Source organism: Erythranthe guttata, chromosome 4 (assembly GCF_056151865.1).
Source record: "Erythranthe guttata isolate IM_541 chromosome 4, IM_541, whole genome shotgun sequence".
Lineage (NCBI taxonomy): Eukaryota > Viridiplantae > Streptophyta > Magnoliopsida > Lamiales > Phrymaceae > Erythranthe > Erythranthe guttata.
The window spans coordinates 3,107,054-3,119,532 of NC_142536.1; the positions used below are offsets into that span (position 1 = coordinate 3,107,054).

The window sequence follows — 12,479 nt, forward strand, 5'->3', positions numbered from 1 at the left end:
AAGAATCACTGTAATAACATTACAGATTTCTAAAATCTAATGCTATATACACAAAATAAATTACAATATCCTTGTAATAAACCAATCACATGAGCATGGATTACAACAATCCAACAAGAGATTACTCATGCAATTTAAAAATGCATCCAAAAAAAAGGCAAAAATAATAAAAATGAATTTACCACAAACACTATAAATAGGGGTTAACTAGATATAAATCTTCATCAAACAATTCCCATCACCAAATTATTTGATCATGGAGCCAAAGTATAATTTTCACTCTCTCTCGTGCATCACATTTTATCTCATTTTTCTTCTGATCAATGCTCAAGCACATCCACCTCATCAAAAAGAAACCAACCAAACCCCACAAACCCTAGATTACCTCAAGAACTTGGTCGGAATCCGAAAAGGGACCACGGCAAAAGGCCTTTCCCACCTCAAGAGCTACCTCTCGAACCTCGGATACATGAACATCGAAGGTATTAAAAAACCGCCCCCCGGAGCAAACGACGACTCGTTCGACGAGAACCTAGAACTCGCCATACGAGCCTACCAGAGCTTCTTCAAGCTCAAAGTCACCGGCATGCTCGACGGGGACACCGTAAAGCAAATCATGGAGCCTCGGTGCGGCGTAGCGGATAATTTCGCGGTCCTCAACAAAACCCTACTCCAGAGCAAAATGCCAATAATAGCCTCGCGCTACACTTTCTTTCCGGGAAAGCCCGTGTGGCCCGCGGGAAAGAGAAGCCTCACGTATTCTTTCCCACCGGGGACTCGGCCCGACATAAACCGTTGCTTGTTGGCCGCCACCGACATTTGGGGAGCCAATTCCGCGTTTGGTTTTACGTACATCGACGACTACGCCAATGCCGATGTGAAGATCAGTTTTCAGGTGCGGGACCACGGAGACGGGAATCCATTCGACGGGCCCCTCGGAATTTTGGCGCATGCGTTCGCGCCCACCGACGGGAGGCTGCATATGGATGGAGACGAGAAATGGTGCGACGGTGTTTACGAAGGGCAGTTCGATATGCAGACGGTGGGGCTGCATGAGATGGGACATATTCTAGGGCTAATGCATACAGGTGATGTTGGTGCTGTTATGTATCCTTACATTAGCCCTAATTCGAGGAAGGGTTTGGGGCAAGATGATGTTGATGGGATTAAGGCTTTGTACCCATTTTAATTAATAATTAAGACCCTTCATTTTTATTTTTATTCTTGGGTTAAAAGAAGAGGTGAATTCTTCTTTTGTTATGTAATTCATTACAAATAATTCAACATCAAGTAATTCCATTATGGTTAATTAGTAACTTTTTTTTTTTTTTTTTTCTATCATAGTCAATCATTCGGAATGAGTTAGATGCGATATCTGTTTATTTACCCTGAGTGGATTTGAACCGTAAACTTGATTAAATAACTAACCAATAAGCATACATTCAATGTAAATAACCAGATGTAGCATCTAATTTCCCATCATTCGGACACGAAAATAACACATATATGGGCACATAAAATACAATTTGCTTAGATCTGAAAGAATTAGGCTATAATTAACTTCATTACCGACACCAATTACACCTTAGGTAAAGTTAAATTATGAAAACACCCCTCTAGTTTTCATAATTATATTTATCCCCTTGGGCTATTCATCGTCTAACATTTATCCACTTACGGCGTAAATAATTAAATATCTTTTAGATTTTAAGAATATTCCCTTAAATGTTCCAGTTTCCCCCTTGTACTATCAGGGGTGTAACTGTAAGATATTTATTTACTTGGTGGTGAATTGTAATATTTTTAACTAATCTAAAATATAGCGGATATATAAACAGTCGAATTTTTAATCTTCTAATTTGTTTTAGAGAAAATAGAATATTGAGAACTAGTTACATATGGATTTAGAAATAACTTAGGGTTAAAATTAAACAAGCATTTTACAATCATGATATTTTGGTAATTTCAAAATTTTCAAGGACAAATTGGATATCCCACATTTTTCGTTAAAATCTTTGAAACATCATTAACTTGATGGGTATAAATGTAGTTTTACAAACAAAATGAGGATTTTTCGTAATTTAGACGCACTTACTTTAGGGGGTTATTTGTTATTTGTTATTTATTTTTTTGTATTTTGTTCTCTTTTCTTTTTCATTATATTCAGAATCACCGGTTTTCTCGATCTAGAAACCGTAACCCTAATGCTACAACCCCGTTACGGAGTGGCCGATTTTCTTATTACCACTCCACCACACACAAACCGAACCTCGTTTCCGTCATACTATAACTCGCGGTTTATTAACCCAACCAGGCCAGTCTGATTGTTTTGAAATGCAAGAAAAATAATCTGGAATAATCACACCCAAATATAATTCAACCAAATTGATATGTGTCCTTATTATTTTCTAAAATCCAAAAATCAGAAATTATTATTTACACCCTAAATAATTCAACATGAAATCTCCAAAATCCAATACAGATAGATATCTTATTACAAGCATCACTGTAATAAATTCTGATTTCTAAAATCTAATTCCATATAGACAAAATAAATTTCAATATCCTTGTAATAAACCATGGATTACATTAATGCAACAAGAGATTACCATGCAAGATAAGAGACAAACCAGATTTAATTTATCCAAGTTTAACATTCATTTATGAAAAAAAGGCAAAAATAAATAAAATTAAATGTCCCACAAACTCTATAAATAGGGCCTGGCTTAGTTAAAAATCTTCATCCCATCACCAAATTCTTTGACCATGGAGTCAAACTACAATCTTCACTCTCTCTCATGCATCGCATTTTTCCTGCTCCTCAACCTGTTTCAAGCTGACGTCATCAACGCTCGAGCAGAACCACATCCACCTCATCAGCATGACGTCACCAAAAAAACCCCACAAACCCTAGATTACCTGAAAAACCTAGTCGGAACCCGAAAAGGGAACACGGCGAAAGGCCTTTCCCACCTCAAGAACTACCTCTCGAACCTCGGATACATGAACATCGACAGCATAATCTCCAAACCTCCCCCCGAGCAAAACAACGACTCGTTCGACGAGAACCTCGAACTCGCCGTACGAGCCTACCAGAGCTTCTTCAAGCTCAAAGTCACCGGCGTGCTCGACGCCCCCACCGTGAACCAAATGATGCAGCCCCGGTGCGGCGTGGCCGACAACTTCTCGGTCCTCAACCGAACCCACCTCATGACCGAATCCCCCGTAATCGCCAAGCACTACACCTTCTTCCCGGGGAAGCCCGTGTGGTGGCCCGGGAAGACCGACCTCACGTACTCGTTCCCCGCGGGCGCGTCGTACGACCTAGACGAGGGCATATTCGAGGCCACGGGCTTATGGAACAACAACTCCATCTTCAAGTTCGCGTACATAAAGGATTACGACAAAGCCGACGTGAAGATAAGCTTTCAAGTGTGGGACCACGGCGACCGGGCCCCGTTCGACGGGCCCGGAGGGATTTTGGCGCATGCGTTCGCACCGACCGACGGGAGGCTGCATTTCGACGGGAGCGAGAAATGGGTAGATGGTGTGAAAGATGGCGCGTTCGACGTGCAGTCGGTGGGGCTCCACGAGTTGGGACATGTACTCGGGCTCGGCCATTCGGCAGATATCAATGCAGTTATGTGGCCTACTTTTCAAACTAAACAAAGGAAGGGTTTAGGGCAAGATGATATCGATGGGATTAAGGCTTTGTACCCATCTTAATTATTACTGTTTATATATTTTTTTTTAATTCAAATAAGAAGAGGTTAGTTATATTCCTCTTTTGATCTACTTATGTATGATCAAGAAATAATTGAATATCAAGTGACTTAGTTATAGTTAATGGGCAAATTAAGGCAGAGTATGGTCAAATTACGAGAAAAAAACTTCTCTTATTAGGGTAATTACAGTCACCCCTCCTTTTAAATATTTTTTTACACAAATCTCATGTATTTCGGTTATATATCGAAGCAAATTGTATATTCAGTTCGGTAAATGGTATGAAATATTGGCGTACCGAAATTTCGGTTCGATTTTACCGATTTAACATCCCTAAATTTACCTATTGAGGGGTATTTTCGTAAAATAATACATAGTTTAGGGGTGATTATATTGTAATATAATTACCCAAACAGGAAAGGATTTTTCATAATTTGACCATAACTCAGGGGTGACTGTAATTTGGCCATAGGCCATAGTTAATTGATACATTGTGTTCTCCGGATCAATATTGGTACTTTTAACGGCTTATTACAAAATTAACCAATACCGCCTCAGGTACGGTCAATTTACAAAAATACCTATTCACTTTTCATAATTACATCATTTATCCCCTTGAGCTACACGTGTTAACATTTTTGCACTTACGAATAAAATATCGTTTAGATTCTAAAAATATTCCCTAAAATCCGATTTTTCCGTTGTACTTTAAGGTGTGTAATAATTGTGAAATATTTATTTACTAGGTGGTCGAGTTGTAATATTTTTCAATAATCGAAAATATACATGGCCGATTTATAAATGTTACGTTGCACGCCTAATTTTTTTTTCTCTTATAATCTTATTTGTTTTTTCCTTAGAAAACATTTCACGGAATCTAGAATATTATGTTGAATTTGACACAGAAGGGTGAACGTATAAGAAGGTTCATAGTTGAGGGATAGTTGTAATTATCCAAATATGAGGGATTTCTTTGTAATTTACCCCCAAAAAAAATAAAAATAAAAAAGATTAACAAACTTTATGGTTTATTGGGCCAATATTCAATTAAGGCCTGTTGGTGGTCGGGTGGGTCGGGGATCCGTATTTTACTGGGCCGGGTACAAATTACACAACACAATCAATTCAATTTGGATGAACCCTAACGAATTAAACTAGCCGTTAGAACAAAAAAGGCAGCGTGATTAAACTAGCCGTTCGAAATGATTTTTGAATTGTCGATACACTCGCTATATAATCAATCTCACACCCACCCCTCTCTCTCCTCTCTCTCGCTCTGTTTTCTCTCTCTAGCACATTCGATTGCAGAAGAAGAAGAGATACCCCCATTTTAGTTGTTGCCCCTTAATCATCTCTTCTTCTACTTTCGATCTGCGTAAAATCTTTGAATTCTAGATCTGTACTTTTTAATACTAGTGAAGAAAGGAAGAGATGGCGACAGTAAACAATGCCCACCACCAAGATAGCAATCCAAACACCCCCGCCGCCGCCGCCGCGCCGCCCAAGCAGGCGCTCCCCACCGCTAAAACCGTCGACACCCAATCTGTTTTGAAAAGGTATGCTTCCGAAATTAATTTTGTCCATTTAATTTTTGATTTTCCTTCTGTCTACGATATTAACTAGGGTTTCGATTCCGTTACCAATTCGTCTTGATTTGTTTCCGCTTACGAAATTAACTAGGGTTTCGATTCCGTTATCAATTCATCTCGATTTTGTAGATTTATATTAGTTTTTCCCCTTTTGTGCTGTGACGAATTAGAATTAGTAAAGTAATGAAAATTGTAATAATTGGATCCAAATTTAAGCAATGTATTGATCAATTAACAGAAATCTCATGAATTTAGCCCACATAAACAATATAAGTGATTAATCAAGCTAGGCTTTTATCAAATCCAACCAAGAGTTACATTTTATTATGGTTTACCTTTGCAATTCATGGTACCTGTGATTAATTAAGTCTAATTTTGATTGGTTCAATGAACAGGTTGCAAACGGAGCTAATGGCCCTAATGGTGAGTTTTAATTTTTTTTTCTTTCTCTAATATCCCTTTTAGGGGAATTGTCATTGGTAATCTAACTAACTTTGATTCAATTTGCAATTTAAAATGAAATTTATAGATGGGTGGCGATGGTGGAATCTCGGCTTTCCCCGAAGAAGACAACATATTCTGCTGGAAAGGAACAATCCATGGCAGCAAAGATACAGTCTTTGAAGGAACTGAATATAAACTGTCGCTCTCGTTTCCCACCGATTATCCTTTCAAGGCACCGAAGGTTAAATTCGAGACTTCTTGCTTCCATCCAAATGTCGATGTTTACGGAAACATATGCTTGGACATATTACAGGTTGGTTACTACTTATCATCATCAATTATTTCGTTTCCTTCACCTTTTTTACATTTGTGTAATATCCCTAATTGTATTAATTCTCTGAAAATTTGCAGGACAAGTGGTCGTCTGCCTATGATGTAAGGACAATCTTGCTATCGATTCAGAGTTTGCTTGGAGGTATTTTGTTTGTGCAATATATGTTATTACCATTTCATCAGCCACTAAATTTTTTTTCTTTTTTTTTCTTCTTGGTTTTTATTCGTGATACTAATAACAACCTGTTTTCTATTTTAGAGCCGAACATAAGTTCACCACTCAACACACAGGCGGCGGCCCTTTGGGCCAACCAAGAAGGTATTGTACATTGTATTCGACAATTGTAGCTAAGTATATATATTTACAGCTGAGATGAATTGTGGTGTCTAAGTATAGTTTTTTGTGTTTTGTTTGGAATGCAGAGTATAGGAAGACGGTGGAGAAATTATACAAGCCGAGTACTTAGAAACTGTCACTAGGATTGGAGTTCACAGAGCTCTATTATTGTTTGGAATTGATTCTTTTTGGGAGTTGTATTTTTTTCACTTCATTCTTTTAAATGTTGTTTTAAAGAGAGGATAGTCGTCTTATGTACGATGTTGTGAGAGGAAAAATAGCATTTCTTTTATGATCAAGAAAAAGTTTTTGTTTACTACTCAAAGATCATTTGTGTCTGTATGTCTTTTGTAAGAAACGAGAAACGGTGTTCCTCTAATTCGTTTGTCGAATAAATATGAATGCAGCTGCAATCTATATGCGGCAGGCTCGTTTACAATTTATAGATTCTCGATTTGGGTTACGACTTACGATATGTATATTGGATACTTGACCGTAAAATTGTGCTGAATGAAAGTTCAGTCACAGGTTTCTTGTTGATCGAAAATTTGAAAAGAAAGCTCAAACAAAACGGCCCAAAGAATAATTCTCATAAGCTATGCTCATTAACAATGAAACACATAAGATTTCGGCAACCCAACATAGTTTCGTACTAAAAAGGCTGTCAATAGTCGATTTTTTGCCGTTGTGGGCTTTTAATTATTGTTCAGTCTCATAAACAGGTATGTAATAGTTAGAAATTCATAATATTTCAACATTAATACAAATTTCAGAGATTTTCTCCATTTTCGATATCTCCCAGATTTCTTTATTCTATAGATTTAATTCATATTATTATCTTGTTTATCGAAAACTCTTGATTTTGTTTTTTACTGCACAGAAATTGTGTGGCAGCTACTACTATACACACTACAGCATAAATTGAAAAGGAAAAGTAGGCAGATAAGCTGCTGCTGCTGCTGCTGCTGACACAGGTACAAGAATACTATATAATTTTGCTACCATGTAGAATGATACATGCAATAATATAATTATAATAATAATTCAATTTATTTGCATATTTATTTGTACACCACAAGTTGTCCATCTCTTGTATCTACTATTCAGGTGATTTACAAGTTGCAGGCAATATGCTATGAATGCTGATCGACAAAGCTAACTACTTAATTTGATTAACAATCTACTTTATTTGATCCTTGAACTTGCCCATAATCAAGAATGTATCTATATATATATATATATATATATATATATATATTAATATATATATATATATATGAGTTTATGACCCTCAATCCATATCAAGAATGTGACTATATCCAATTTGTTAAGTGGGGGGTCCCAATTTATTTTTGTTCCTTCTCATTGTGCATGCATATAGATCAAGAAACAGCCGAGAATTGGTCAAAAGGGAGTCTATTTGGGATTTTTTAATTTATTATAATTAATTATTTATTTATTATTTTGATTAAATTGGAGGAACAAAATTAAAGTGGGCTTAAAGGGTTAAAAAAGACATGTGATTTAGGGTATATTTGGAGAGCCCACATTGTTTCATCCCCTTTAAGGCAAACTATGGCCCATTTTAAGCTGTCCTCCTCTCTTGTATGGATGCATTGCATCTACTTGTTTTATTTTATTTTATTTATTAAGAAAATTCCAATTAAATTAATAAATTCCTTTTTATTTATTTTATCAATCATTCATGTTATGAATTGGCAACATCCATAAGATTTATAGAGTGTGCATTATTTGTCGGGTTCCACTTGCTTAGTGTGGTCGACATCGAATTTGTTAATGGCGGGGTTAAGTAACTGCTCGACGATCGAAATATTTTTTTCCTTCTTCTCGTTTAAAAAATTCGTCAAAAATTTAAAAGAAATAAAAAAAAATAATAAAAATATCTCTCATTTACTAAACTAACCTTAGAAGATGATGTAGGTGTAATTAACATGTGCTAAATTAATTAACTATTTTAACAACTATCACTAATTAAGTAGCGCGTTTAAGAAGTGTTTCTTGTAATAATGAAGTTGTTAATAGGGCCCCACTCTTTATCTATAGAGAGGTTCATTACTAATTCTATCAACAGTCAATTGGTCACATCCACTTGAAGGAAAAGGGCAAAAATAGCAATTTCATACTAATAAGTAATAATAAAAACAATGAAACACTAACAATAAATTATTTTGACATACATGCTAACAAGAGACAACACATGAGCCTATTCATTTTCTTGGGGCACATTGTGTAAATTTATTGACATCATTAATGCATCTCAAAGTCAAATTATATATATTATACATTTAGACCTGTATAAATTAATACAGTCGAGACCGGCAAAAGTCTATTAATTTAGCGAAATATTAAATTATTGTTTAGTATCAATTAAGAGATCGTATCAATACTAATCACACTCGTATATCTCTCATTCTTTCTCTTAACCGTCTTCTCCTTTATCACTAATGATTTGCAGCATATCTTCAAAAAAATGAAGGAATTCTCGTCTAAATGGTCGCCCAAAACTCTAGTCGTGCGTTGGAAGAGCTTCAACACAGCCAATATAGAGTTTCAGGCCGCCACGTGCAAATCCTAGTAGATATGAGTAGTCGTTTCTCCTTTGGATGGTCGCCCAAAATTCTAGCCTTGCGTTGAAAGATTTCTTTGGTGCACCTTTAAGATTTATTTTAGGGTAAGTTACAACCAACCCCCTGAGGTATGGTCAAATTACAAAAATCCCCTTCTTATTTTGGTAATTACAACCACCCCCTCAACTATAAAATTTAGTGGAATCTTCTAGATTATATGAAATATTATCACTTTTGTACCCGTTTTATCCTATTCGAACTCCATATTTTGAAGCAAGATGATCATAATATGTGTTTTTTGACTTGTATATATCAAATTGTGATGCATCAGAAACTGTATTTTTATGCAAAATGAGTATAAACTAGAGCATATTCCACGAAATCTAGATGATTAATTGAATTTGACACCATAAGGGTGGAGGTGTAAAAAAAATCATATTTGAGGGGGTGGATGTAAATATCCAAACAAGAGGGTTTTTTTCGTAAATTAACCATAACTCAAGGGGTTGGTTGTAATTTACCCTTTATTTTATGTTGCGTTAGCTTCAGACATTTGTAGTCCACTTCAATATAGTCGACTACATGTAGTCGCCTAGCTAATAAAATGATATTTCACAATTTCCTATCAAAGTTTGTATAGATGGTTGATGTTGTTTGTATATAGTGATTTTTTTTTCATTTTTTGTTGGGATTGAACAATCAACAAAGGAAACGATTATAGTTAACTCGTGAAGAAATTATAGTTGATTACGAAATTTTTATAGTTGACGGTGGAACATTGAAGCAGAATACCAGATAAGAGGGAAATTTGATAAATAAATTGTAGTTGATAAGGAAACTAATGAAGAAACTATAGTTGACTACGGAATTGATACAAAAATTATAGTTGACAACGAAATTTTTATGGTTGATACTGGAAAATCAAATTTTGTAGTAATTGCAGGGGCGAACTGTCATACGTGTAACCGTAATCAATCTTATCAATCCGATCAATATTTTCGAACAAATCCTCAAAATGCTAATTATTGGTTGAATTCCAAGATGTAACAGTTGATACAAATTTGAGTATACAAGTATAAAATTTCTTACAACTTCTGCCCTTATTTGCCATATGTGTGGTGTGGCCTAGAGTTAATACAAATTTAATTGAAAAAAATAAAAAGACAGGGGCAAAATGGGAATTCTTCATTTGGTGTGTGGCAACTGATTATAACAGCCAAAATCAAGGCTTAATGGGGAAATCTGACCAGAAGAAAGTCCCTGGATTGCTGCATTTGCTTTCTGCAAAAAAAAGAAAAAAATAATTGAATCTGTTAACGGGCCTGAAATTCGGTATCGAACAATTTTTATGGACTATAAAAATATTAATTGTTATTTGTTTGAAGTTTATTACATGAACCTACCTGCATTGTCTCCATGGCGTATGTGTCTGAGTTGAAGTCGAAATATGTGCTGGCTGCTGTAAGTTTCATCGAAAGAAACTGCATTTGAAAAAAATCATTATATATGTATATATATAAACATATAAATAGAAGAATTATATCAAGTATTCATAAATAAATAAATTACCTCTACTTGATTTTGCAAGGATTGCACATAATTGATGATCTCGTCGAACATTACTGCCATTCCCATTGTCTGTTTTCGTGTTTGTTAAGAATGTCAGTATGATTAAAACCAAGATTCTGAATATATATATATATATATATATATATATATATATATATATATATATATATATATATACACGTATATAAAGATTAATCACCTTGTAGCATCCTGGAACAATGTCTTGCAAGCATCGTAATCGCTCGTTGATTTTTCCTCGTCTAACCTGATGCAATAAACGAGATAGTAATAATAAAGTCACAATTTTTCTACAATTAATTTGTTTTTTTTTTTTAATTTTTAAAAGGATAATAAAAAAGATTAAAAAAAAATATCAATTTTACATGGATGAACTTACTCTTTCTGCTAAGCTATGACTATCAGTGGCTTGGCCCCTTTTGGCTCTGACATGAATCACTTCCCTCGGCTTCTCGTCTTCCTTTTCGTTACAGCCTTTCGCTTTCTTTCCTCTTCGTCCACACTACAAACACATACATAATTAATTACTTCAAAATTCATGTCTGAAAAAAAAAAATTCGAAAATTTTGATATAAAAAAACTTACATTTGGCTTTCTAATCCCATTATCGGAGACCTGAGGAGACGAATAAGCGGAACTATTAGCGGAGCTGCTCTCCGGCGTGCTGATGTCATCGGCTTTCCGTTTCGTGTTCTTTTGATGATTGTTGTTCAGGATTACGGGCTCAGTGAAAGGAGTAACCGCAACGTTTTTATCATCATGGATAAATAATCCAGGGAAATTATCCAGGTTTCCAGGGCCTGGAGATAACTGAGGAAAGATGGTGTCATGGGGAAATGATCCAATCAAACTATGATTCAGCCCTGAAAACTGATTAACAAAATCCGAGCCTGGATCAAAGTCTTCCAATGAGAAAGACTGTTTAAAGTTTTGGAGGAAGAAATCAGCCATCTCTGTTTTCTCTCTGTTTTTTCTTTTTTTTTTTTTCCAAGACTAATTATTTATGAGTTGTGGATTGTGATTCTCTGATATATATACACATATATGATATAAAATAAAAGAAAAGGGAATTCAATTAGAGGATGCCACGTGGCGACCTGGGCTTCTAATTTTTGGTTCCCCTGATGGGCCCCATATTCAAGAGATATATCCAAAAATATGGGGTCCATTATATTTAGCCACTAGTTTTGCAGCCACAAGTGGTTGAAGCTGGAAATTAATTTGACCCTCAAATTATAATTACATAATAAGTTAAAAAAGTATGGTGGTAGTAAACAATTTTGAACAGTTTCCTGAGTGTGTCACAATCATTACAATAAATGAATGTGTCTCTTGAAATACATACATATTGCATTTTGCTGTTGTCTTGAGCCAGAGTGCCATTTCTATCAGACTAGGGGCTGTCATTTTTTCTGTCCCTCAGAGTTTTATACCACAAACTCATACAAGACAGAAGAAACAGCTTGGCCCCTTTGTTCCGACTGTCGGAAAAGAATTAGTCCAGAAGAGATTATTACAGTCTCAGTAGATGTCGTTCGCCTGGTAAAACAAACTTAAATCACTGTATCAATGAGTAGAAACGAGATCCCTGCTTTATATACATATCCAATGCCGAGAATCATATCCTGTGTATAATGAATAACTGAGGTAGAATCGAATACAGTCGTCGTTTCTTGAGAATATTCAAGGTGCACCCATATAGCACACTAAATGTATAGATCAATCAATTTACAGGGGCAAGCAGCATTCTGTAACATCTGTTCCCAATTTTCTGTACAACAGAGTCCAATATCAACCAAGGAAAAAGGTAGAAACGAGATCGAACTTCTTCTAACATATTTCTTACACATATGAAATACTAGAAACACAAAAACTGTT

General features: G+C 35.5%; 4 protein-coding genes across 4 annotated transcripts; 3 read left to right on the top strand and 1 right to left on the bottom strand.

The window, feature by feature from the left end:
* The first annotated feature begins 256 nt into the window (after positions 1 to 256).
* Positions 257 to 1,189, top strand: LOC105956248 (metalloendoproteinase 1). The gene has a single exon (XM_012980098.2). It carries the CDS (start codon positions 257 to 259, stop codon positions 1,187 to 1,189), a length of 933 nt encoding a protein of 310 aa, XP_012835552.2.
* A 1,577-nt stretch (positions 1,190 to 2,766) lies between these two features.
* On the top strand, positions 2,767 to 3,726 carry LOC105956233 (metalloendoproteinase 1). The gene has a single exon (XM_012980079.2). It carries the CDS (start codon positions 2,767 to 2,769, stop codon positions 3,724 to 3,726), a length of 960 nt encoding a protein of 319 aa, XP_012835533.2.
* Positions 3,727 to 4,841: 1,115 nt separating this feature from the next.
* Positions 4,842 to 6,865, top strand: UBC20 (ubiquitin-conjugating enzyme 20). The gene is made up of 6 exons (XM_013002447.2): positions 4,842 to 5,279; positions 5,708 to 5,735; positions 5,842 to 6,069; positions 6,168 to 6,231; positions 6,349 to 6,408; positions 6,513 to 6,865. Exons 1-6 carry the CDS (start codon positions 5,155 to 5,157, stop codon positions 6,554 to 6,556), a joined length of 549 nt encoding a protein of 182 aa, XP_012857901.2. The 5' UTR covers positions 4,842 to 5,154; the 3' UTR covers positions 6,557 to 6,865.
* A 3,162-nt stretch (positions 6,866 to 10,027) lies between these two features.
* On the bottom strand, positions 10,028 to 11,622 carry LOC105957488 (transcription factor BEE 3). Its single transcript, XM_012981412.2, has 6 exons — positions 11,187 to 11,622; positions 10,981 to 11,103; positions 10,783 to 10,848; positions 10,584 to 10,652; positions 10,418 to 10,495; positions 10,028 to 10,295 (listed from the first exon to the last, which is right to left on the bottom strand). Exons 1-6 carry the CDS (start codon positions 11,550 to 11,552, stop codon positions 10,200 to 10,202), a joined length of 798 nt encoding a protein of 265 aa, XP_012836866.2. The 5' UTR covers positions 11,553 to 11,622; the 3' UTR covers positions 10,028 to 10,199.
* Between the last annotated feature and the right edge of the window lie 857 nt (positions 11,623 to 12,479).